We start from the raw sequence: 23,309 nt of genomic DNA on the forward strand, positions 1-23,309 counted from the left end.
GGTGTGTGTGAGGTGTGTGTGAGGTGTGTGTGTGTGAGGATTGTGTGTGTGTGTGTGTGTGATGGCAGAGAATGTGTGTGTGAGGTGTGTGTGTGAGGATACGTGTATGTGTGAGGATTGTGTGTGTGTGTGTGTGTGATGGAGGATGTGTGTGTGAGGTGTGTGTGAAAGGTGTGTGTGTGAGGTATGTGTGAGGTGTGTGTGTGAGGATTGTGTGTGTGTGTGTGTGTGATGGCGGAGGATGTATGTGTGAGGTGTGTGTGTGAGGATTGTGTGTGTGTGTGTGTGTGATGGAGGATGTGTGTGTGTGAGAGGTGTGTGTGTGAGGTGTGTGTGTGTGAGATGGCAGAGGATGTGTTTGCGAGGATTGTGTGTGTGATGGTGGAGGTTGTGTATGTGTGTGTGAGGTGAGTGTGTGAGGATTGTGTGTGTGTGTGAGATGGCGGAGGATGTGTGTGAGGATGTGTGATGGCGGAGGATGTGTGTGTGTGTAGGGGTGCTGTTTCCTCCCTCTCTACTCGGGTTGCAGGATCTGAGACCGCCACCATGCCGTGTGTGTGTGTGTGTGTGTGTGTGTGTCCGTGTGTGTGTGTTTGAGGATTGTGTGTGTGTGTGTGAGAATGTGTGTGTGTATGTTAGAATGTGTGTGTGTGTGTGTGTGAGGTTTGTGTGTGTCTGTGTGTCTGTGTGTGTATTTGGTGTGTCTGTGTGTGTGTGAGGGTGTGTGTCTGTGTGTGTGTGTAGGGGTCCTGTCTCCTCCCTCTCCCCTCCCTCCTCTCTGGGGTCAGGCTTCGGTGCCCATCCATGGGTTGGGGTCCCTAAAGCGCCCGCCACAACAGCGGGTCCCAGAGCTCTGGCTGACCGCTGGGGGCAGCACCCGGGGGTGGCAGGCAGTTCTCACTTAGGCCGACGAGGGGCAGGGGTGGGAGCCGGGTCCTCCGAGCCTGGGGTTCCTTCGAGCCTGGGGTTCCTTGGGAGCTGGGGCTCTGGGGGCAGGACGGCCTCCTCCAGCCTGGCCAGGCCGACGGGGTGGACATCCTGCCGGGCTCCGTGGGGCTGGGCCTGCCGGGCCACAGGGCTGGGGGTGGGCGAGGCCCCCTCCGAGCCCCGGTTTCTCTCTCCGTGGAGGGGGGCGTGGCAGCGCCTTCTTTGCCCCGCGGATGCCCCGCAGCGCCTGCCAGGGCCGACCCCGCTTTCCCTCCGCAGCTCAGCTCGCCCATGAACCCCGTGAGCAGCAGCGAGGACATCAAGCCCCCACTGGGCCTCAATGGTGTCCTCAAAGTGCCGGCCCACCCCTCAGGGAACATGGCGTCCTTCACCAAGCACATCTGTGCCATCTGCGGGGACCGCTCCTCAGGTGGGCCTCCGAGGGCGGGGCGGAGCGGGGCTGCCGGACCCCCCGGAGGGGCGGGGCGGGGCTGCAGGACCCGTGCTGGTGCTGGGGTGGGGGGTGGCAGGAGCCCGGCCTTGCCAGCGAGGGGCCACCGGAGCTCCCAGCCGCTCACCCTGGACATCTTAACTCTTCCAAGTCCAGGAGATGGTGGCCGGGGAGCGGGGCGGGTGGCTCCAGTGGAGACGCCGGCCAGGGAGCCGCTGTGCTGTGCCCGGGGCCAAGGGCCCCTCGCACGCCTCCCCCCCGAACCCAGCAGCCCCGCTGGCAGGCCGGCTGAGCCCTTCGGGGCACCGGCCCGGACCTGGAGAGGGCGAGGGCCCTGTGTCCGAGTCCGCGCGCCCCTCATCCAGGCCGCGCATGGCGCTCACGGCCGCCCCGCCCGCAGGCAAGCACTACGGGGTGTACAGCTGCGAGGGCTGCAAGGGCTTCTTCAAGCGGACGGTGCGCAAGGACCTGACCTACACCTGCCGGGACAACAAGGACTGCCTGATTGACAAGCGGCAGCGCAACCGCTGCCAGTACTGCCGCTACCAGAAGTGCCTGGCCATGGGCATGAAGCGCGAAGGTAGGCGTGCGGGTGCGAGGCCCTCCCTGCTCACAGCTCCTTTGCATACTTCTGATGACGGGGCTCTCACTCCCTCTAGAGGCCTCCGCTGCTGCTGCGTTGGCACACATCCCTGGGGGCTGGGGTCTCTCACTCACTGACTTGTCTGAGCACCAGCTTCGCGCCAGGCTCTGGGGTTACAGGAGGGACACCTTTGATCCTGCCTGCTGGCAGCTCCCAGCCCCACTGGCGACAGGCATCCATCAGAACCTCTCCAAGGTCCTGGTGGGCCCTGCTGATCATGTGGGCTCTCGGGGGGCTGTGGTGGGAGGTGGGGGCTCCACCTGGAACGAACCCCAGGGAGTGTACAGGCCAGTCCTGGGGCCTGCTTGTTGCTGCTCAGTAGGACGGTCCAGGAGACCTGGGGCTGGAGGGGCACGGGTAAGGAGCTCTGGAGACCATCAGGACAACGGAAGCATTCCGGGCGCTGGGTTGTCCTGGGCTCTGCTTCCTCCCGCAGATGGGGCGGGGGTGCCTTGCGACCCAGATCCTCACAGTAGAGAGACTTGGGCTGCAGGCCTCTCGGCCTTGGGACTGGGTCCGGGTTTCGTTGACAGCAGGTGTGTGTCGGGCGGTGGGGCAGGGAACGTGGAAGGCTGCTCCCAGGGGGTCGCTGAAACTGTCCCGTGGTCCCGCTGGCCAGGGCCTGGGCCTGGGGCAGGCTCCTCACAGCCCCTTGCTATCTGTGGGCCTTGGTTTCCCTGGCCCAGGCTCGGGGGCTTCTGGCTGGGAGGGTCTGTCTCTGGGCTGAGGGTCTGCGTGTCCCTCCCGCACTGTGTCTGCTCCACGGTCCCCACAGGCTGGTGTGTGTGCACCTTCCCCCACACCGTCCCATGGGGGAGCCGGGCGGCTGTCTCGTCACTGGGGACTGCCCTCTTGTGGAGTCTGCAATCTCCATCTCCTTCGTTTATCTCCTGGGCCCCAGGCCTTCTTGCTGACAACCCGAGACCTCAGCTGGGCCAGTGGTCCTGCAGGATCTGTGCCTTGAGGCTGAGAGGCAGTGATGGGCTGGGAGTCTCGGCGCTGGCGAGGGGCAGTGTGCCCATGGACCCTGTAGAGCGGCGCCTCCTGGGCTCCAGCGTGAGCTGGGGGGCCGGCCTGGGCCTTGGTCTGCCCACCCAGCCTTCTTGATGAGGGCGCATGTTCCATAGAGACATTGGCCCCCCCTTCTGTGTGCGGGTGGAGAGGCTGAGGCCCAGAGGGTCTGGGGCTCGGCCATGGTCACATGTTGGGCTGGAACCGGGCCCTGGCTTCCAGTGCTGACCTTCTTCCTCAAGGCCAGCAGGAGGCCAGAGGAAGCGTGTGCCTGGTGTGGGGAGGCCTGTGTCCGGCCCCAGTTCCTCTGGCTGCCCCATGTAGTCAGGGTGGGCTTCCTGGAGGTGGTGAGTGCAGTGTTGTTCCTGAAGGATGGAAACTTGGGCAGGGGGCAAGCACGTGGTGGGCAGATCCCTCTGCACTTTGGTTTGGGTCAGCGAGCCGTGGTCATCTGTCCATTGAAAGTAACCATCACACAGCCAGGAAGGGCCCCCTGGGAGTGGTCAGTGTGACCTTCAGGGAAGCCTGGGGCCTGTGGGAACCCAGAGGAGGCCCCGGCCCTGCTGTGGGCATTGGGCAGCACTTGGTGGACAGGTGTCCAGCTGACCCCTGAAGCGTGGAGGGGTGTTCAGCAGACCACGTGTCTGGATGGCGGGGACAGCATGTGCAGAGGCTGAGACCTGGGGGCCCCACAGAGTGACCGAACATAGGTTCCCAGGGCTGTCCAGTCCAGTAAACACTGACCCTCTCCTAAGGCCCTCTCAAGCTGTCCACTTGTGGGCCTGGGGGACACCCCAGTGAACTGTCGCCCCAAGGTCTGGGGAGAGTGGAGACAGCGTCTCCTGTCCCAGTGGAGCTGCAGTCTCGGGTCTGGGGGGTCAGCGGCTCTGACCCCCCTGTGCTTGCCCACTAGTGGCTGTTAGGGGCGCCTGCTGTGCCCGGAGCCTCTTTGGGGTCCCTGCTGGTCACATACACTCACCCACCCATGGTGCCATGACTGTCCACACACCCCCCCCCCCCCCAGGGAGGGAGGAGGCCTCGGGGGTAGGGAGCGGGCCTGGTGGCCAGGGAGCGGGGCTCGGGGCAGGGAAGAGGCCTTGGGGGCCGAGCCTGCAGGGCCGTATGCCCGCGCTCTCCATCTGATGCATGAGTCTGGAGCGTTAGGCGCCGTCCTGAGGCACCGCGGCCCTTGAGGCCTGATTTATGGGCCGTTAGATAAATACCTGATTCCATCAGGACCCACCTCCCCTTGCTTCCTGCTGGATTTATAAGTCACGAGCAGGCAGTAAAAACCTTCCTACATGGCCCCCTCGTGCTCCCAGCACAACGTTAAACTCTTTGCTGGCCCGAGAGCCGCGGGGCGGTGGGAGGCGGCTCCGTCTGCCCGCCGGTGCAGCGCTGTCTGGCCCCCTGCGGCTGCAGGGGCAGCCCCACCGCCTTGCCCTCCAGAGGGGTGAGTGGTAGACCCCGCGTGGCCACGGTGCCGGCCCTGCAGAGGGCTCTGTGGGTCAGCAAGGTGCACGCCAGGCTCCTTCCTCTCTGCCCCCACCCTGGGGTGTGAGCCCTGCCAGGAGGGCTCCCCAGCGGGGGCAGGGCTTTGGCAGCATGACTTGGGGCAGTGCAGTGCCCTGCGATGGGGGCCCAGTGTGCCACCATAGCCTTGTCCAGGAGCGTGTAGGCTGTAGGCCCCCAGGGCCAGCCCGAGCCCTCCTAGGTGCTGCCCCGTGGTGGGCAGCCATGCCAGCCGGCCCCACACGACACGACCCATGTGAGAGGCTTCTGGTTGCTTCTGGTGCAGTGGGGACGCAGGCTCGAGGCTGGCACCTGACTGGCTGACCGCAGGGAGGGCTGGCTAGCAAGTGACGTGGGAGGTGACGGCTGCGTGTCGGGCCCGCGGGGCCGGGGCCCTGGGTGGGAAGTGCCCGCGGGCTAGGCCTCCCCGGCTGGGCCGGGTCCGCTGGGCGTGCGGCCGCCCTCGGGGGCCTATGGGCGCTCCCGTCTGAAGAGGGCACAGGCCAGTGCGCGGGGCTTCGTGGCCTGAGAGGGCGACGTGGCCCCCGTCTGGGGTGAGAGCGCCAGGCTGCAGGGGCCGCCCCGCTGTCCCGCCCCCCTGCTCGCCCCTCCCTCGGGAAGGCCTCTCCCCGCTTCCTGCCTGTGTCCGTCTGCTGGCTCCAAGCGACGGGTGTGGACACGGTCCTGGTGTGTGTGTGCACACGTGCGTGTGCAGGCGGGCCCCCACCCCCCTGTCCCCGGGGCGCGTGGCCTCGCTTCTCCCAGCCTCAGTGTCCTCACCTGTGCATGGGGGTGTTGGCAGGCTCCCCCAAGGGAGGGATGTGGTGGGGGGCATGGGGGGCGGGCGAGCGACTGGTGGCCACAAGATGGGTGCGTGTGTGTGTGCGTCTGTGTGTGCCTGTGCGTCTGTGTGTGAGTGTACGTGAGTCTGTGTGAATGCTGGTGTGCATGTGTGGGTGTGAGTGTGTGCATCTGTGTGTGCACATGTGTGCTGGTGTGCATGTGAGCCTGTGTGCACGTGTGGGTGTGTCTGCGAGTGTGCATGTGAGTCTGTGAGTGCTGGTGTGGGTGCGTGGGTGTAGGCCTGTGTGCATGTGTGTGCGCGTCTGTGTGTGAGCCTGTGTGCACATGTGTGTGTGTGTGCATGTGTGTATGTGTGCGTGTGAGTCTGTGTGAGTGCTGGTGTGCATGTGTGGGTGTGAGCCTGTGTGCATGTGTGATTGTATGCACATAACCGTTCTCGTGTGCAGACTGAGGGGACGGAGGGCCGGGTCCTCTGAGCTGGAGGCACCTAACTTGCCCTGTGGCCTCTGGCAGGGATGCCCCCTCTGCCCTTGAGAAGGGGCAGCCGGGCCAGGGCCGCTGGTGAAATCCCGTCCTTCCTGCCCCTCGGGTCCTGCAAGGGCAGGGGAAGTGCCCAAAGCAAAGGAGGCAGCAGGCCTGAGTTCCCCTACCCGGACGCCCCCTCCCACCTCTCAGCTCCCCAGGGGGCCGGCAGCAAGCACCGTGCCAGAGAGGGGTCCCAGGCCGGAGTCGCTGACTGCGGGGACCCTGGCCGTGTTGGGGTGTTTAGTGCCCCTCCAGGCGCTGGCTTGACTGCTGGGGAGCGCTGGCCCCGGGGTTTTCCTGGGGATCCCAGCAGCGGGCCTGCCAGCTCTGCTCTCATGGCAACGTCCCCCCACCCTCCGCCGTGCAGCCCCCCGCCCCCACCCTGGGCTGGGAGGAGGACAAGGCCCTGTCTTGGCCGCCCCTCCTGCCTGAGGCCTCCCACCAGCTAGATGTCAGTCACATACGACCACGTGCAAACGACGGCTGACCTGGTCCAGCAAGAATCCTAGCCACCCCGCTCCCACCACTGTCTATAAGTAAAACCGTAATATTTATAGTGAGGGTGCTCACAGAGCTTTGCTACTTAATTCTGCCCCCCCGCCCCACACCCAAGGCCCCCCGGTCGGCACCCCTGCGCCCAGGGCCGTCTTGAGTGCGGGCATCCCTGTAACTGGGCCATGGCGTGGGGGCCGTGGGGGTGGGAGTCACGAGCAGATGGAGGACAGTGCCTGTGGACCCCCGGAGGCGGGTGTCGTCAGTCTCACTGCAGGTGGGGGGCGGTGCTGGGGCCTAGAGAGGCTTGGGGCTCACCCGGGGCAGAGCAGGTCTGACTCCTGAGCTGCCTGCTCTCCTGAGGGCTCAGCCATGAGGGGTGCTCTGGGCCTCAGTTTCCCCACTTGGTAAAACGGGCCTCTCAGCTCTGTCTAGAGCACAGACCCCAGGGACCCCACTCTCAGGGTCTCAGGGACACTGCTCGCCAGGGTTCTGCGTTCCCGTCACTTGGCTGTGGTCCAGATGGGCCCGTGTGGCTGCCTCACTCTGGGTCCACCCTTCTGGCCTGTGACCCAGTCTCCTGCACAGATGGTGACCTGAGGAGGTGCCCGGCTCAGCCCAGCATCCGCTGTGGGTGGGGGTAGCGGGGACCAGGCCAGCCAGCTTGAGCTTCCCACCCAGCCCCACCAGCTGTCAGACTTTGCAGAAGCGCCAGGCTTGCAAAAGCTCTGGCCCGAAGCCTTCTGCCTGGCTCCGTGGCCCAGCTGGTGCGGTCCGCAGCGTCGGCCGGCCTGTCTGGAGTCCGGCTGCACCAACGGAAAGTCCCTCACTTGAGTCAACATTTGGGCTCGGAGAGCGAAGCCCCTGGCGGGGGGCAGCTGTGAGCAGCCGTCTATGGAGGCAGGAAGGAGGTCGGGCTGGCCCTCAGGACGCCCCATGGCCCAGACAAGGGCACCGCTGGGTCCCGGTGTCTCAGAACGGTCGTTGGTGGGGCCGGCGTGGTGGAGAGGGGTTGACGTGGGCTGTTATGGAGCTGTGTGGAGCCCGGGGACCCCAGGGAGCCCCAGAGCGGAGCCCTCACGCCCCCAGGCTCGGAGAACGGAGGCTCCCCTGGCCCCTGGGTTGAGGGGCTGCAAGCGGGCCCTTCCGCACAGCACGGCGGCCGTGTGTGCACCACGGCCCCCGGGAGTGGGCTTGCACAAGCTCCCCTCTGTGCTGGGGTCCCCAGGGGCCCTGCTAAGCTCTGTCTGAGGTGGGCACTGAGGGCACCTGGGGTGTCGAGGGGATGCCTGGACCTGCTCTGGCTCAGCAGGGCAGGACCACGGGAGGGTGGGCCTGGGGGCTTGGCGGGCGGGGGTGCCGCCCCATCCTGGTGCCGCTGCTGTCTCTCAGGGGTGTCTGGCCGTCCGTGGGGCTCTGCCCAATACGCCTGGGGCTCCGCTGCGAGGGTGCTGGGCTCTGCGGCAGCCCCTCGGGCCTTGGACTAGGCTTCTGCCCGCTGTGGACTCCCCCTGCTGCTCTGGCCCGGGGTCCTTGCTGTCCCCAGTAGAGGTGGGGTGGTGGGGTCAGCCCAGGACACGGCAGGAGCCCCTTGGGGCTTTGCAGGGCTCTGGGTGGGGTCCACAGCTGGGCTGTGGCTCAGTGTCCCACTGGCCTGCGGGGTGACCTCAGGGAGGTCTCAGCGCCTCTTAGGAGAGGGCAGCCTGAGCTACGTGGGCTCTGAGATCGAGGGTCTGTGAACGCCCAGCGTGGGGTGCCTGGTCCCCTCGGCCTTCCTCCGCGTGGGTCTCCTTGGTGCGTGTTGAAATAAACCCTTCCCTCTCTTCCTGGTTCCCAGAGACTAGGCTGCCCCTGTCTGCCCAGTCCTCCAGCCTCATGCTGGACACCCCCTCTGCCTCGGCGCATGCCCCGCCCCTGCCTGAGCTGCCGTCCCTGCCTTTCTGTCTCTTCAACTGCGTTGCCGCTTCTTCTGGGAAGCCATCCTGGCTGTGCCTGCGTCCATAGCCCATGAAAGCCCTTCTCACTCCACTTCGGGATCCCTGCTGAGCTGTTGGCTTCCTGAGAGCGGGGCCCTGTCTGCCTTGGCCCTGGGTGGTCCTGGTGTGAACCGTGGTTGAATGAATTAGCGAGAGGCGGCGCGCTCTGTTCTCAGAGTGCACAGTCCCCCCGGGAGCGGGAGGCCGGGCTTGGGGCAGAGACGGGGCTGCGGTCTGGCCGGCCCCGAGCAGCCTCACTCTCCCTGGCCCTGGCTGGCTGGCGGACGTGCTGCTTGGGCCCCGGGGGCAGAGGCTGCCGCGGGAACTGCGGGCTGACCAGTGACCCCCTACCCCGCCTCAGCCGTGCAGGAGGAGCGGCAGCGGGGCAAGGACCGGGGCGAGAGCGAGGTGGAGTCCAGCAGCAGCGCCAACGAGGACATGCCAGTGGAGAAGATCCTGGAGGCCGAGCTGGCCGTCGAGCCCAAGACCGAGACCTACGTGGAGGCGAACGTAGGGCTGAACCCCAGCTCGGTGAGAGCCCCCGCCCACGTCCATCTGCTCTGCTCTGGGGACGGAGGCCCTGGGAGCATGCCTGGGAGGGGGCCCTGTCATCACACCCCCGCCTGGAGGGGGACCCTGTCACCCCCCGTGCCCCTGCCCCTCCGTGAGGCTCTGCTGCCAGTCAGGTGGGCGAGTTTTCTATTGTTGGGCTCAAAGCCCAGGACTTTACAGCTCCCTTCCAGCTTCCTGTTACCTCTGGCCCATCGTGCAGCCAGGCCTGTGGGCAGCACTGGGTGTCAGCATGATCTGTGTCTCCCGTGTGGGTTCAGGGCGGCCCTGGGGTCCCCCTGGCTTCTCTCCTCCGTTCTGTCCCTGCCTCACGTGGCCCGGACGCCCCGCCCACTCCCGCCCCAGGGCCCTTGCTCGTGTGGTCTCCACCGTTCCTCCTCCGGCTTCAGCCTTGCCAAGTGTGCCTTCCTTGGGGAGCCCTTTCCCTCTCGACTGCCTTGTTCCCCCTTCATGGGGGCTCGGCGCCCTTGACGCTTGGGGGTCACGGCGCGGCGAGTGTGGTGGTTCGTTCTCCATCCTGGCCGTCGGACGGTCCCCCGTGCCCGGCTGCGGTCAGGGACAGGACCCTGCCGTCCCGTAGGTGCTTGTTCACGGCCCCCCAGTCTCAGAGCGTGGGGGTCGCATCCTGCCTGCAGTCTCAGGACACCCTGCTTCCTTGTCCCCCTGCGACAGAGCGCCCCAGGCTGCAGCCCCTCTCAGACCCCTACGCTGGCTGCCCCGCCGTGTTGCCTCTTGTGTGCAGTGACCACCCCACCCGCCGCCGGTTTGACCCTCGACAGTCCCTCTGGTCTGTGGCCCGACCCCACCCGATGGCTTCTCTAGTCCCAGTGGGGAGCCAGGGTGGCCGCAAGGGCCTCACGATTGAGCAGAAACCCTGAAGGAAAAGTCAGGGGTCTACACCCGTCTGCCAGGTTTTACTCTTGTCCAGTGAGGACACCATCTGGGAAGAAATGAGTCTGCCCTCTGCGCGCTCCGGGAATGCAGAACAGGCGGGCGATTTAGGGGACAGGCCGGTGGGCTGGCTGGTGGGGGCTCTGCCCTCCTGTGGCCGCTCCTGGTGGATTGGCCTGGGTCCCCCTCTGGGGCTGGCTCGTTCAGCCCCTTCCCCCAGACCAGGGACACCTGTCGGCCCCGGGGGAGCCTCAGGTCCCAGCCTGGGGGCCCCGCGGTCCCCTGCTAGGACAGGGAAGGCTCTGCCCTCTCCGGCAAGGGGCCAGAGCTCAGGAAACTGCTGTTGAATGAGGCCTGTTTTGTCTTTTTGTGGGAATGAGGCTCAGAGGATGGAGCCTGGTAGAGTTCAAGCTCCTCCCCCAGGGGAACCCACTCCCTCCAGGCCAGCCCCGCGCCTCTGGTGCAGGTAACCTTTGCCCCCAGCTTATTAGGTATGACCCGGCACCTGCCTCCGAGGCCCTGGCCTACTCCACTGGGCCTGCTCTGGGCCCCTTGGGGGCTCAGGGGGGGCTCCCGCTAGTGACTAGAGAAGGCCCGACCTCTGGGGCTTCAGCCCAGGACTCGTTGGTCTTCCCCACGCCTTCTGCCCCGCTCAGTGCATCTCCCCGGACCCCCCGCCGTCAAGCTTGGCCTCCCAGCCGTAGGCTGGAAGGGCTCGGAGCAAGGTCCCTGAGGACTGGAGCCTGGCCCCAGGCTCTGGCTCACTAGGTGCTGGATGTGTCGCTCGGGTGAGCCGGGTTCCCGGTGCAGGCTAGCTCTGCTCGTGGCTGTGGTCATCTGGCGGCCGGGATGGGTGTGCAATGCCCAGAGGGTGTGCTGGGCTTGGGCACGTGGCGTCTGGGCGCCCCGAGTGCTGGGCTTCTGGTCACTGCTCCTGGGTGGAGGCGGGAATGCTGTGGGGCTGGCCCCCTGGGGCCTCGGTGTGACGGTGACTCTGGGGGCATCTGGGCACTGGCACCTTCCACCCACTTCCCCTGACTGGCCGTATGGCCTGGAAGCCGCTTCTCCCACGGCCCCAGGTACTCCTTCTGCACGCCGGCCCCCATGCCCCTCTGTCACAGACCTCCCAAGAGAGCCCTCAGCAGGCCCTTCACGGCCGGATTGTTTAGACTGCGCGCCACGGGAGGGCACATGGTTTCTATCAGGGAAGCTCCTCCAGGCTCCCCACGCCGTCGGGGGTGGGGGGGATGCCTGGCCCAGGTGGTTCCTGGAATGAAGCGCTTACGCTTCCGCTGCCTGGGCCCCACCCCCCAGGGCCTGGCGAGTTCTCCGTCGGAGCCCCGTGGGCTGGAGCCTGCAGCCACTGAGGCTGCCCGGGTTCCCCCGTTTGTGAGGATGACTGGGCGTCCCCTTCTGGCTAGGGGCTTCCCAGGTGGCTTAGTGGTAATGAATCCGCCTGCACTGCAGAAGACACGGGTTCGATCCCTGGGTCAGAAAGATGCCCTGGAGGAGGAAATGGCAACCCACTCCAGTGTTCTTGCCTGGAGAATCCCACGGACAGAAGAGCCTGGTGGGCTACAGCCCATGGGGTCTCAAGAGTCAGACACGACTACATGACTGAGCACGTACGCACGCCCCTTCTGACCAGAACTTTCCGGAAGGGCTTCGGGTGCACCCTTGTGTGTTGCCACGTCCAAATTTGGGAGGAAGCACCACCACCAGAGGGGCTGGCACTGCCCATGCCCTCCCCATGCCTGGTCCGCAACACGAGGTCACCTGGCATCGGCCCAAGGGCCGCGGTGGAGACCGAATGGGTCATGGCACGGTGACCTTTCTGTGGCTGCTGGACAAGTGACAGCAAACTGAGGGCCTAAAGCAGCACAGATCTCACTGCCTCACGCCCCTCGAGGCGAAGCCTGAGACCTGCGCCCCTGGGCCAAGTCAGGGCGCCGGCAGGGCTGGCCCTCGCAGGCGTGCGGGTGGGGGCCGCGCCCGGCCTCCGCTCTGGAGGCGCCCCGGGCCCCGGCTCCGGCCCTTCTTCCAAGTCTGCCGGCAGCTCTTCCCTCCTTGACCTTGGCCTCGGCCCTCGTGTCCTCCCCCCCAGCAGGCGCTCTGTGATGACCCCGGGCCCACCCACACCTTCCAGGGTCACCTCCCATCAGAACCCTTCACTCAGCCGTGCTCGCCGATTCCTTTGTGCTGGGGTTCGGGGGCTGAGGTCGTGGGGGTCGTGGGGGCGTCGGTCAGCCCCCGCTGCTGCGTCGGGCGTGTGGGGGCCTGATCAGGGGCTCTGTTCAATGCACGGTGCTCACCACGGTGCCCCTCCCCAGCCCAACGACCCCGTCACCAACATCTGCCAAGCGGCTGACAAGCAGCTCTTCACACTGGTGGAGTGGGCCAAGCGGATCCCGCACTTCTCCGAGCTGCCCCTGGACGACCAGGTCATCCTGCTGCGAGCAGGTGAGCGGCGGGCCGGGTGGGGGCGGGGCGAGGGGTGGGCAGGGGCGGTGGGCGGGGCCTGAGGGGGCGGGCCTTGTGAGGGGGCGGGGCGAGGGGCGGGGCCCTGCTCATGCTCAGTGGGGTCCTAGAGGCACGGGGCACGGGGCATAGGGAGGGGGGTGGGGGGCTCTGCTGGGGAAGGGCCGGGGGGCGGCTGGGGACGGGGCCTCAGAGGAGGGCAGTCTTGCTGGGGGCCCGGTTCTGCCCCTTGATGAGGTCTCCTCCTCAGCCTCCTGAGCCCTGGTGTCTGGCCGGCGGGTGTCGGTCCACGATGGCCCAGGGGTGGGGGAGACGGTCCCTGGAAGAGCTTTCACTCTGACTGGGGCACAAACTCCAACCCCAGAGCCGACAGGAAAAGATGCCGACCTGCGGGGTGGGGCGGGGCCCTGGGTCCTCATGCTGAGCGGGCAGCCCCTTTGTCTCCCGGGCTCTCAGTTTTCCTCTGTGTTAAGTGAGGCCAATACTAGCTTCGTGGGGTTGAGTCATGATTGAACAGGATCACCGTTGTGACACGGTCACAGCCACCAGCCCGGAGCCTTTGGGGCACCGGTGACGGTCACAGCCACCACTGCCGAGTGCTCCGTGGGCTCCGGGCTGGGGTCTGAGACGGTCGCTAGCGATGCTCCGGAGATGGCTCGCGCGGCCGGTTTGCAGGAGCGCATGCGCACGGGGTCTTGTCTCTGCCCTCCCCCAGCCCTGCGCCCACGCCGCGTGTGCCAGGGACTCTCAGAGAGAGAGTGGCAGTCCCCCTTTGGCTCCAACACTCCTGGGTTCCATCATTTACTGTTTTGTGGCACCCCCAAAACGTCAGCTCTGGGAGTCTGCGTTGGGGGCTGCCCAAGAGGGTCTGGGGGCTCCCTCACACTCTTCGGCAGCAGCGGCGTACAGAGAGGGACTTCCCGGGCATCTGAGTATGGAGGGCCCGGGTGAAGCAGCTGCAGGAGCTGCTCTGTGCGGGACTTTAGGGTCAGTGCTCGGGAACCGCCCTTCTGTGGCAGGGTCATGGGCTCGGGGTTCCATGGAGGCCCTCCCTCGAGAGGGTGCGAGCTGCCTCCGGGGGGCCCGGTGGGGGCCGGGGCGGGGCGGGGTGGGGTGGGGCAGGGCCCCGGAGCCCTGCAGGTGGACGAGTCCCTGCTCCTGCTCAGTGTGGGGGTGGTCCTAGGGGCGAGGAGGCGGGCGGGGCCTGGAGACCACGGTGACCCTGTGCCCCGCCCCCGCAGGCTGGAACGAGCTGCTCATCGCCTCCTTCTCGCACCGCTCCATCGCCGTGAAGGACGGCATCCTCCTGGCCACCGGGCTGCACGTACATCGCAACAGCGCCCACAGCGCAGGCGTGGGCGCCATTTTCGACAGGTGGGGGCCCCGCGTGGCCTTGTGCTGTGCACGGAGGTTACGCTTGTGGAGACAGCAGAAGGGCCCCAGGACTAAGTCCCAGGTGGCTCAGAGGGTAAAGTGTATGCCCGCAGCACGGGAGACCCGGGTTCGATCCCTGGGTCGGTAAGATCCCCTGGAGAAGGGAATGGCAACCCACTGCAGTATTCTTGGCTGGAGAATCCCATGGACGGAGGAGCCTGGTGGGCTACAGTCCATGGGGTCGCTAAGAGTCGGACACAACTAAGCACCTTCCCTAAGGTTAAAATCCCCGGGGCCGCCCGTGTACCCCAGCTCCCACTGTGGTGTCTTTCCCTCCACATCCGCGCGTGTGAAGGAAAGCGGCCCCATCTTTAAAGCAGAAGTAGTCGGTGGTACTGTTCTGTGGGAGCCGGCGAGGACTCCTCTGACGTGTTGTGGTTCCATGAACCTGCGTGTGGCCTGGCCCCGGGCACATGGCCACGTCCCAGCACCACTCTGGGCCTGTCCCCGGCAGGGACACTGCTCTCTGCTCCCGCCTCTCTCAGCACACACCCAGGCGGCCGGTGCTAGGCGGTGGTCAGGCGACTCTTCTCAGGCTCCCAAATCTCGACTCATCCCGTCTCCACCTGCAGGGTCACTGGGATGCCTCTTCCCATCCCTGGCTGGCTTTGCCTATGAGCCCAGGTCAGAGCACCTGGGCCTTCTGGGGACCGGGGTGTCAGGTCAGCCAGCCAGAGCTGAAGGGGCTGGGGAGGGCCGTCGGGGGGGGGGTTCCTTGGGCAGGGGGAGCTTCAGCACAGGGTGAGTGGACCCCAGGGAGGGGAGGCAATGGGCGGGGTCCCAGGTGAGCCCCTGAGTGAAGAGAGTCGCTCAGTCGTGTCTGACTCTGTGACTCCATGGACTGTATATGGTCTATTGAATTCTCCAGGCCAGAATACTGGAGTGGGGAGCCTTTCTCTTCTCCAGGAATCTTCCCAGCCCAGGGATCGAACCCAGGTCTCCCACGTTGCAGGTGGATTCTTTTCCAACTGAGCCACTGGGGAAGCCTGAGTCCCTGAGTACAAGAGCCTTACAGTGGGCGGGGGGGGGAGCAGCAGAGACCCCTACTGTAGCCCCCTGGGGATAAATGCGGGAGCGTGCTGCCACGTGGGACGGCGCAGGAAGAACGGGGGCGGCTCCTGACTGCTCCACCCCACCCGCCTGCACCAGGCGCCCTGGGCAGGCCCTGATGCAGACAGTGTAGGGCGTGTCTTTGTTCAGTAAACTCGGAGAGGGGGCTGTGGGGTGCTGGGTTTATTGCTTACATGCTTAGCTGCTCAGCTGTGTCCGACTCTGTGCAACCCCATGGACTGTAGCCTGCCAGGCTCCCCTGTCTGTGGGGTTCTCCAGGCAGGAATACTGGAGTGGGTTGCCATTTCCTTCTCCAGAGGATCGTATTGCTCACAGATGGCTTCTTTAGCAAGCCCGTCCCTCCCCGGCCTTGTGCCCAGCTGACAGCTCCGGGGGCCCAGGTGCTCAGAAGGTGCCTGGTGATGGGAAGTGGCACGGAGCCCCCTCTGGCAGCGAGCCAGGAGCAGGGAAGCCAGGAGCTGGGGAGGTGCCTTTCCGCAGATGTAGGGAGTAGCAGGGATGCGCGTCCGGGCCTTGGCCTGCTCTGCAGCCAAGCGGGGACGTGTGCCAGTGGACTTCGTCCCTGACGTCCAGGACCCTGGCTCACCCTGCTGTCACGCGGTGCCCCTCTAGTCTCCGGGTTCCTGGAATAAAATCCCACAACACTGAGCTCCTGGAGCTGGAGGAGAGGAGCCCCCCTCCCCGCTCGGGGCCGGAGGGGACTGGCTGGGCGCAGGGACTGTCCTACCCGGTCTGAATCGCCTTACCCTTCTCAGCTGCCCTCCAGGCCTGCACGGAGTCCTTCGGGGGTGTTTCTGGGGGGCCCCGGGAAGGGCACGGTCTGGCTTGGATGTTGATGTTTGCCTGCCCCCCTCCCCCCACGCACACAGGGTGCTGACGGAGCTGGTGTCCAAGATGCGGGACATGCAGATGGACAAGACGGAGCTGGGCTGCCTGCGCGCCATCGTCCTCTTCAACCCTGGTACTGCCTGCCATCCAGGCCTGGTGTCCGCCCCGCCAGGGGCCAAGGCCGCGGGGCGCCCACCGCAGCCCCACAGCCCACTGATAGGGCGGTGTCGGCCCCCTGCCCCTCCTCTGAGCCTGCCTGTCTCCCTTGCGATGGGCTCTGCTGCCAGAGATTTGGAGCCCGGCTGCTCTGGGGGTGCTGGGGGGTACTGGGGCAGGGGTGGGCTCTGAGGGCTTCTTGGGGAAGTGCTGGCGGTGGGAGGGCGGGGCAGCGGCAGGGCTCATGAGTCCTTACCCTCCATCGGCTCCAGTGCTGAGGGTCAGGCTGGGGTGAAGATGGGGTCCCCTAGTGGGTACAGCCCGTTTCCAGGGGCATTTGTCCCCAGGCCTGTGCGTGAGCCCACGACCCTGGCAACACAGCCCTGCCCAGCAGGGTCCCCCTTGAAGTCGAGCGTGACTTGGCTGCCAGCACTGCTTTACCTGCTGGGGCCCAGACTTGGGATTGCCAGGGGCAGAAGGGAGGTGGCCAGAGCTGGCACAGGCCCAGGTGTAGGGGGACCGGGGGCCCAGCTGCAGAGGAGTCTGCATTTCCCGAGGTGCCCAGGACCCCAGGCCACTGTGGCATTCACGCTGGGCACGGTGCCCCTGCTGGCATGTCAGACAGCCGGGGCAGGGCTGGTGTAGGGGCCCCTGGCCTAGGGCTCAGAGGCCACCCAAGAGCAGGCCTGTCCCCAGGGCTTCCCTGGCTTCAGATGGGCAGCAGGGGGGCTCCAGCCTCTGCCCCCTAAACCATCAGGGTGGACCATGCCTGTCTGGGGCCGCACTCAGGGCGGGGACCCGAATCCCAGTGCCCAAAGGGGGCTGCTGTTGGGGGTCAGTGGGGAGAGGCTTGGCGGGTGTCAGTTTGCGGGGTGACTTTGGAGACGAAGGAGCAGAGAGGGGCTTAGCTTTGCCCGACTGGGAGCTCTCACTGCCTCGGGGAGGCCTGTGACTGCTGCCCAGATGACCCAGGGCACCCGTGCGCCTCAGTCCTCAGCCCTGGGCCCTGGGGTTTTGGTGGCGCTGGTCCCAGGCATCTCTGTCCACAGGCAGAGCCCCTTCCAGACCAGGCTCCTGCTGCCAGGGTCCCAGGGCTCAGGGTGGCTTCAGCCCCCACAGCGTGGGTTTGGCTGTTTCAGACAGGAGGAGGTCTGGAGCCTACATTGGCTCAGAGGGGCTGAGACCCAGTGCACTGAGGCCTCTGGAGGTGACGCGGTTGCTGTGGTAACCAGGGGTGGGGGAAGCAGGCCTGTCCCACCCTCCTGATGAGGTAGTGGGGTGGCGAGAGGTTAGGGAATGGGCCCAAGGTCGAGTGGCCAGCATGCAGCAGGCAGGGTGCATGCACGGGGCCGCCTCATCCAGGCCGGGGCTCTGGGTCCCCGCTTCCCGGGGCCGGGCTCTGACCTGTGGCCCCTTCTCCCCTGCAGACTCCAAGGGGCTCTCAAACCCAGCCGAGGTGGAGGCGCTTCGCGAGAAGGTCTATGCGTCCCTGGAGGCGTACTGCAAACACAAGTACCCCGAGCAGCCAGGAAGGTGGGCCTTGGGGGCTGCGGCAGGCCCGCCCCAGCCCTTCAGACACTCCTGTGGGTTAGAGGGCAGCTGCCCTCCCCCACCCAGGGCAGCGGGGGACCCAGGCACTCTTCCGCCCCAGCAGGCGTGCACTCACCGTTCCCTGTAGCCCCACCAGACAGATGGGCCCTGTGCTGGCACACAGTAGGCACGCGTGGCTCTAGAGCGGGTAAACCAAGGCGGTGCTTTCCTCTGCCGGCCAGAGGAAACCACTCGAGGCAGGGCTCTGCTGTGCTCGCCCCGGCAGGGACGAAAGCCAGCACATAGTAGGTGCTTTACAAACGTGTGTGGAACAGATGGCTGTGATCTGAGCGCAGTCTGCCTGGCTCTCTCCCTGCTGACTGTGGGCCTGGGAGGGCTGGCCTTGCCTCCTTGCCGGGTCCCCCGAGCCGGGCGCGCAGTGGGTTTCTGGGAGAAGGTGCCTGCAGACCAGCTGTCCAGGTTCCTGCCTCCTCTCTTCCTGGACCGGCCTCTGTCTGCCCGGAGCGGGTGGGGCCCCAGGGCCCCAGGCCTGGCTCTGCCCTCGCCCGCCCCGCCAGCCGGCACACACACGGTTAAGTGTCTGACCAGCCTCATCTGGTTTAAAGTGAAACTTCCCGGAGGAGGGGTGGCAGGCCCGCCTGTTTTTCCTGGCTCCTGGCCCTGGCCCATCTCGCCAGCTCAGCAGAAAACAGCGCGTTCTTTGGCCCCGCTCCAGCCTCTGAGCTGCGTTTTTGCCTTTAAAATGTGGGTTGTGCTGCAGCCAAGCCCGGGGCTTTCCCCCTGAAATAAGACATTGTTAATAATTAGTGAGGTCCCAGGGTCCCCCGAGGGTCGTGTGGAGAAGGCCTGGAAGCACCCGGGGTGGGGACTGGGGTCCGGGGAGGGGTGGATGTGAATGTCCGGGTGGGGCATTGGGCCCTGTCCCCACACGGCAGCTGTCCTTGGCACAGAGTGCAGGAGCCTGGCGTCCCTGATCCAGGCGCCCCCCCCCCCCCCCCACCAAAGTCTCCCCTGCTCCTCCGCTGCCCAGTGTCCTTCCCAGAGACTCTGCAGTGGGGCAGGCGCAGCCCGAGGAGCCCCTCCCCCTCCCTGCACCCGCCCTGTTCGAGGTCGGGCTGCTGTGCTGCAGCTCTTTCCGGGCGAGGTGGGTGCTGGCGTGAGCCCCCCTGGAGGCCTCTTGGAGTTCAGACTTGCCCCCCAGCTCAGGAGCAACTTCATCCCGAGAGGGGGTTGCCCGGCGGCCAGGGGCTTTGCTGGTGCTCAGATCTGCCGTCAGAGCCCTTCTTCCCGCGTAAAATCCTGCTGCGACTCCTGCTGCCCTTGGAGAAAGACTGCCGCGCCTTTTAACGTCCCCCTCGAAGCCCTGATCACCCCGCCCCTGCCCGGCCACTGGCCCTTTATCCTGAATCTCTGCCCTGGGGGTGTCCTCTTGGGGGTCTTCTGCCCCTGGGCCCTGGCCCCACTCTGCGTCCATCCTCTGCCTGAGAGACCCCTCCCCGTTCAAGGGCCCCGGCTCAGGCAGGTCCCCTGCCGTGGCAGCCTCGGGGGCTGGGGCGGTGAGACGGTCAGGCCACGGGGCCCGGGTGGGGGAGCGCGGCGGGCGCTCACGCGGCTTCATCCGCAGGTTCGCCAAGCTGCTGCTGCGCCTGCCCGCTCTGCGCTCCATTGGCCTCAAGTGCCTGGAGCACCTCTTCTTCTTCAAGCTCATCGGGGACACGCCCATCGACACCTTCCTCATGGAGATGCTGGAGGCCCCGCACCAGATGACTTAGGCCCGCGGTTCCCGGCCCGCCCCGCCCTCTGCCCGCGGGCCCTGGGGGCGTGGCCCGCCTGGCCCTGGGGGCGTGGCCCGCCGCTGCTGAGCCTGTGCTGCAGGCCGCCCTCCTCGTTTTCCACACGACTCGTCTGGACCCGGCAGCGGGCATCCCGGGGCGGCCGCCGGAGCGGCAGGAGCCGGTGTGAGCCCCGGGAGGGGGGAACCCGGGCGGGCTCACGGGGTACACGCCTCCGCCCCTGGAGCCGCAGCGTTCAGAGGGCGGCTGGGCTCCGTCACGCTCTGTGGTCGCTGGGTTTGGAAGTCTCCCGTGCGAGGTCCTCTGTTTGCAAGGATCCCTCTGCCTCCGGTGTTGGCTGGCGCCCTGCCCGCCCAGGTTCACCCGCGACTGGGAGGAGGGGACAGGTGGGGGAGCTGCCAAAGACCCCCCCGACCCGCCTCCCGGGAGGACGGGAGGGGCTCTGGTCCCTTAGAGTGAAGGGTGAGCAGCCCCTTTTTCCAAAGATGGCTTTCAACCTGCTCCCCAGGCCGGTCAGATTGGGAGCCGACCTCTGCCCTGGGTTTGGGGGTCACTTAAGGCTGCAGGGACACCCGCGCACCCCACCCCACCTGCGTGCTGTCTTTGCATTGTCCTGGTTTCAGCTCCTGTCCCATGTGGTCCTGTCCAGGCCGCCTCCAAACCTTCCAGCCTGTGCAGAGGGCTGAGGCTGGCCCCCACTCCTGCAGGGCGCGCCTGATCTCTAGTGGACCGGAGGCCTGCTGCCCACCCAGGAGGCCCACGGTGACGGGAGGGGAAGAGGGTCCTCGGTCGGCCGTGCACACTGAGGGAGACCAGCGGGGTCCAGAGCTGGCGGGACCTGTGGGCACTCCGCTGCGGGGAGCGGACAGCTGGCCGGGGCCTGCAGCACTCTGGGCAGGGAGGCCCCTTGGGTGGCAGGCGTCTCATGGGCCCCTGAGGTGGGGAGCGGCCGAGTGTCAGCACCCTGGGATGGGGCTGTCGTCGTGTGTCCGTCCGCACCCTCTCTGGTCAGGGTCCCGCCCGGCCCGGCAGGCCCAGCGTCCTGGGCTGGGTCTCTCAGGGTGAAGGCCTCTGCACCGTCGTGCGCTCCCTCCAGTCCGTTTTTCTGTCTCACGCCCCGAAACCCAGCGTTTGTCGGCTGGGGGAGCCGGAACTGGGTGCGTGGGGTCCTGCTACCCCCGTCAGCGGCCCCGGAGCAGGAGTGGGGGTCAGCGTTGTGGCTGCTCCCCCAAGCCTGTCTCCCCGTGGGGGGGTGCAGGGGTGCCCCTGAGGCTGGGTGAGGACAGGCCGGCCTCCCGGCCTCTGTGGGGAAGAGGGTGTCCATTCTTTGCCCTCCAGGGTCCAGCCCAGGCTGAGCGTGAGGCATCTGGGCCAACCGTGTGGAGGATGCCACAGACATCTCCTTTCTCTGGGGCCCCCCCCATTCCCGCCCCCAGGAGATGCGTCCCCAGCCGCCGCGGCACCTGCCCCATCCGCCCTCTGCGGCAGAGGTGGGGCGAGCCGGGGCCTGCCCAGTGCCCCCGGAAGTCTTGGCCGCCTTTGGGGGCGTGGTGGTGTCAGCAGAGTGAAGCAGGCACCCTGGTGGTCCTCCCCCTGGGGTACCCCTGGTGGTGGGTTTGTAGGTCTGCCCCCCACCCCACACCCAGTGCCTTCTGCAGCTGGACACACCCCGTCCACGCCCAGCCCGCCCCGCTGCCCTGGACCACTCTGGAGCCCAGGAGGGGGCCCTGTGGGGTCTGGCCTCGGGGTCCCCCGGCTGCCCTACCCCAACCCAGAAGCCCCCGGCATCCCCTCCCCCGGCCTGCTGCATCACCAGGCCCATGGCGTCCTGGGGCCGAGCCCCCCTTCTTCTCCTCGGGCGCTGCCATCGTAACGTCCTTGCTGTGTTTGAAAAGGTGATGGTGGGGAAATGGCACGTTATTCAGTAGGTAGACGTTTTCTTTAACCAGACCTTCAGTAGACCAATCTGGTTCAATTAAGGTGATTTTTTTGGTAATTCTTATTTTGGTGGGGCAGTCTTTAATTTTCTAAAGATGGCACTAACGTCAGCTCGTTGGCCATCCTGTGCCGTCCCCACTCACTGGATGCTTCCGGCACGCCCCCCCCGCCCAGCATCACCTCCCCCTCGGTCATCAGGCGGGGCTCCCGAGGCCGAGGAATGAAGACGACTGTGTCTCAGGTTCGGAAGTTGTTGGCCAGGCCAGCCTCTGGCTTGTCCCCCACTGGGCGTTTCCTTGGAAGCTGGCCTGCTCGGGGACGTCCGTGCAGAGGGCACCCGCGTCAGCCGCTGGCCCTCATCCCCCCAGGGGGAGGACGGCCCCCGGCCCTGGGCGTCCCAGGAGGGTTTGGGCTGGCAGACCCCCCGGGGCAAGTGCTGGAGACCACGCCGCACTCCCTGCTCCGCGGAAGCCCTGGTTGGGCCCAGCCGGAACATCCAGCCAGAGCGTGATGGGCTGATGTTGCTCCCGCCGTGGAATTTGGTCCCTGCCCACGCAGGTGTGTGTGGACAACACCCGCGCTGTAGAGACCCCGTGTGCACAGACCTGCTCTCCATCCACAGACACACAGACCAGTTACCAGCGTTTTCTGTTTATTTTTAATCAAGACTCCCCGCGACCCCATTTTCCTATAAATTTGCTTGTTGTAAGCAAGTATGTAAGGACCCCTTCTTTGGTGAAATCCGGGTTCGAATGAATACCTTGAGGCAAGGAGACGCATCTATTTTAAGATGCCCTGGAGCAAACAGCTTTAGCCGTTGCCAGTCCTTAGCAATGCCTTAGCCGGGACGTGTAGCTCACAGAGATGACATACGGAGAAAAAGAGGAGACATTTAAAGCATCGGGAAAGGTAGAAAAAAAATCTATTTTTGTACAAATGTAATTTTATCCCTCATGTATAACTTGGAGGATGTGGCGGGGAGGGGGGCTTGTCGTGTTTCTGCTTCTAGAGGTGGAGGCTCTCTGAGTCGACGTCGGGACTTCAGATGGGCGCGCGGGCCTCGGACAACACTGCTGCAGGCGGGAAGCTGGGCCCGGAACTCTCGAGGGTTCTCCTCCCCTTCCGAGGAACGCTCACGCCTTGCTCTGCGCCCTCCCCGTGGCCAGCTGGCCTTCCCGGGACTGACTGTGAAATTACTTCCCCACACGGACTGTTCTCAAAACATCGCAGCCGCAGGTGCCAGGCGAACAATGGTGTCAGAATTGTGGAGAAGAGACTCGGAGCAAAACGTGAGAGGAGAAACAAGCAAAACATGAGCGTTTAAAAACACCCCCTCAGCTTGCCTTTGTTCGGGGGGCTTTCCTGTCCGGGGCTGGAAGCCGACCGCGCGGGGGGCTTCGGCTGCCCTGGAGGGGGCGGGCCTGCTGCCTTCACCCCGCCCCCCGAGGGCCACAGCAGGCACCCCAGCTACCCTCCGACTCTGTGGCGGCCAGGTGCCGGCAGCAGGACCCTGAGCTGGGGCTGCTGGGCCTGTCCTCCTCCTGGGTCTGCTCTGCATCTCAGGGCTCTTGGGTGACTCACCCCCTCCGTGCCTGGGCTCCGTCCAGAAGCCCCCCAAGAGGGGCGCCCTCGGCCCTCTCGGGGCCTGGCGTGGGCCGAGCTCGGCCCTTGGGTCCGCATCAGCCCGGACGGGGGGAGGTTCGCGTGGCCCCAGGATGAGTGATGTCATCCGGCTGCCGCATTAACGAGTGGGTCCGCATCAGCCCGGACGGGGGGAGGTTCGCGTGGCCCCAGGATGAGTGATGTCATCCGGCTGCCCCATTAACGAGCAGGCAGTGGCAGCCACCTGCTCCCACTCGTCTCCATGCCGTCTGGGGGCTAGGCGGGGCCTGGCCGCAGCGTGCCTGCGGTGCCCGAACCCTCTCCTGCACCTCCGTCCAGCCGGCACCGTTTTGGGGCCCGGGGCATCCTGGGGCTGGAAGCCCTGAGGCCCACAGCCCTGCCCGGTGGCACCGGACACGTCGTACTGAGGACCGAGGTGGCTCCCGGGGGCGGGCGTGAACCTGATGATGAGTCCTGAGGCCCGAGAGCCAGGCCCCCCAGAAGACTCCCCGTACGTGGGCGTACAGTGTGCGTGGGACTTGCATGTTTACACACATACAAACGTGCCCCTGCACGTGTGACGTGCACGGCCTCGCCAGAACTCAGCTGTCCCGGCCCTGGCTGGCTGCAGGCGGTGCCCGAGGTGCTGACACCCA

General features: G+C 66.1%; 1 protein-coding gene and 1 long non-coding RNA gene across 4 annotated transcripts in view; one reads left to right on the plus strand and one right to left on the minus strand.

Moving 5' to 3' along the window:
- RXRA (retinoid X receptor alpha) overlaps positions 1-22,380 on the plus strand; it is a 93,795-nt gene extending 71,415 nt beyond the window's left edge. For all 3 annotated transcript variants that reach the window (XM_070799662.1, XM_070799664.1, XM_070799663.1), the window contains exons 3-10: positions 1,207-1,357; positions 1,779-1,958; positions 8,703-8,872; positions 12,133-12,262; positions 13,522-13,654; positions 15,655-15,746; positions 17,197-17,302; positions 18,945-22,380. In XM_070799662.1, the coding sequence (XP_070655763.1) occupies positions 1,207-1,357; positions 1,779-1,958; positions 8,703-8,872; positions 12,133-12,262; positions 13,522-13,654; positions 15,655-15,746; positions 17,197-17,302; positions 18,945-19,092 (1,110 nt within the window). In that variant the 3' untranslated portion in view covers positions 19,093-22,380. The remainder of the gene's footprint in view (positions 1-1,206; positions 1,358-1,778; positions 1,959-8,702; positions 8,873-12,132; positions 12,263-13,521; positions 13,655-15,654; positions 15,747-17,196; positions 17,303-18,944) is intronic.
- Positions 14,534-15,655, minus strand: LOC139185895 (uncharacterized). Its single transcript, XR_011569520.1, has 2 exons — positions 15,532-15,655; positions 14,534-15,408 (listed from the first exon to the last, which is right to left on the minus strand). It is a non-coding gene; the product is annotated as an uncharacterized lncRNA (long non-coding RNA).
- Positions 22,381-23,309: the final 929 nt, after the last annotated feature.

Source organism: Bos indicus, chromosome 11 (genome assembly GCF_029378745.1).
Source record: "Bos indicus isolate NIAB-ARS_2022 breed Sahiwal x Tharparkar chromosome 11, NIAB-ARS_B.indTharparkar_mat_pri_1.0, whole genome shotgun sequence".
Taxonomy (NCBI): domain Eukaryota; kingdom Metazoa; phylum Chordata; class Mammalia; order Artiodactyla; family Bovidae; genus Bos; species Bos indicus.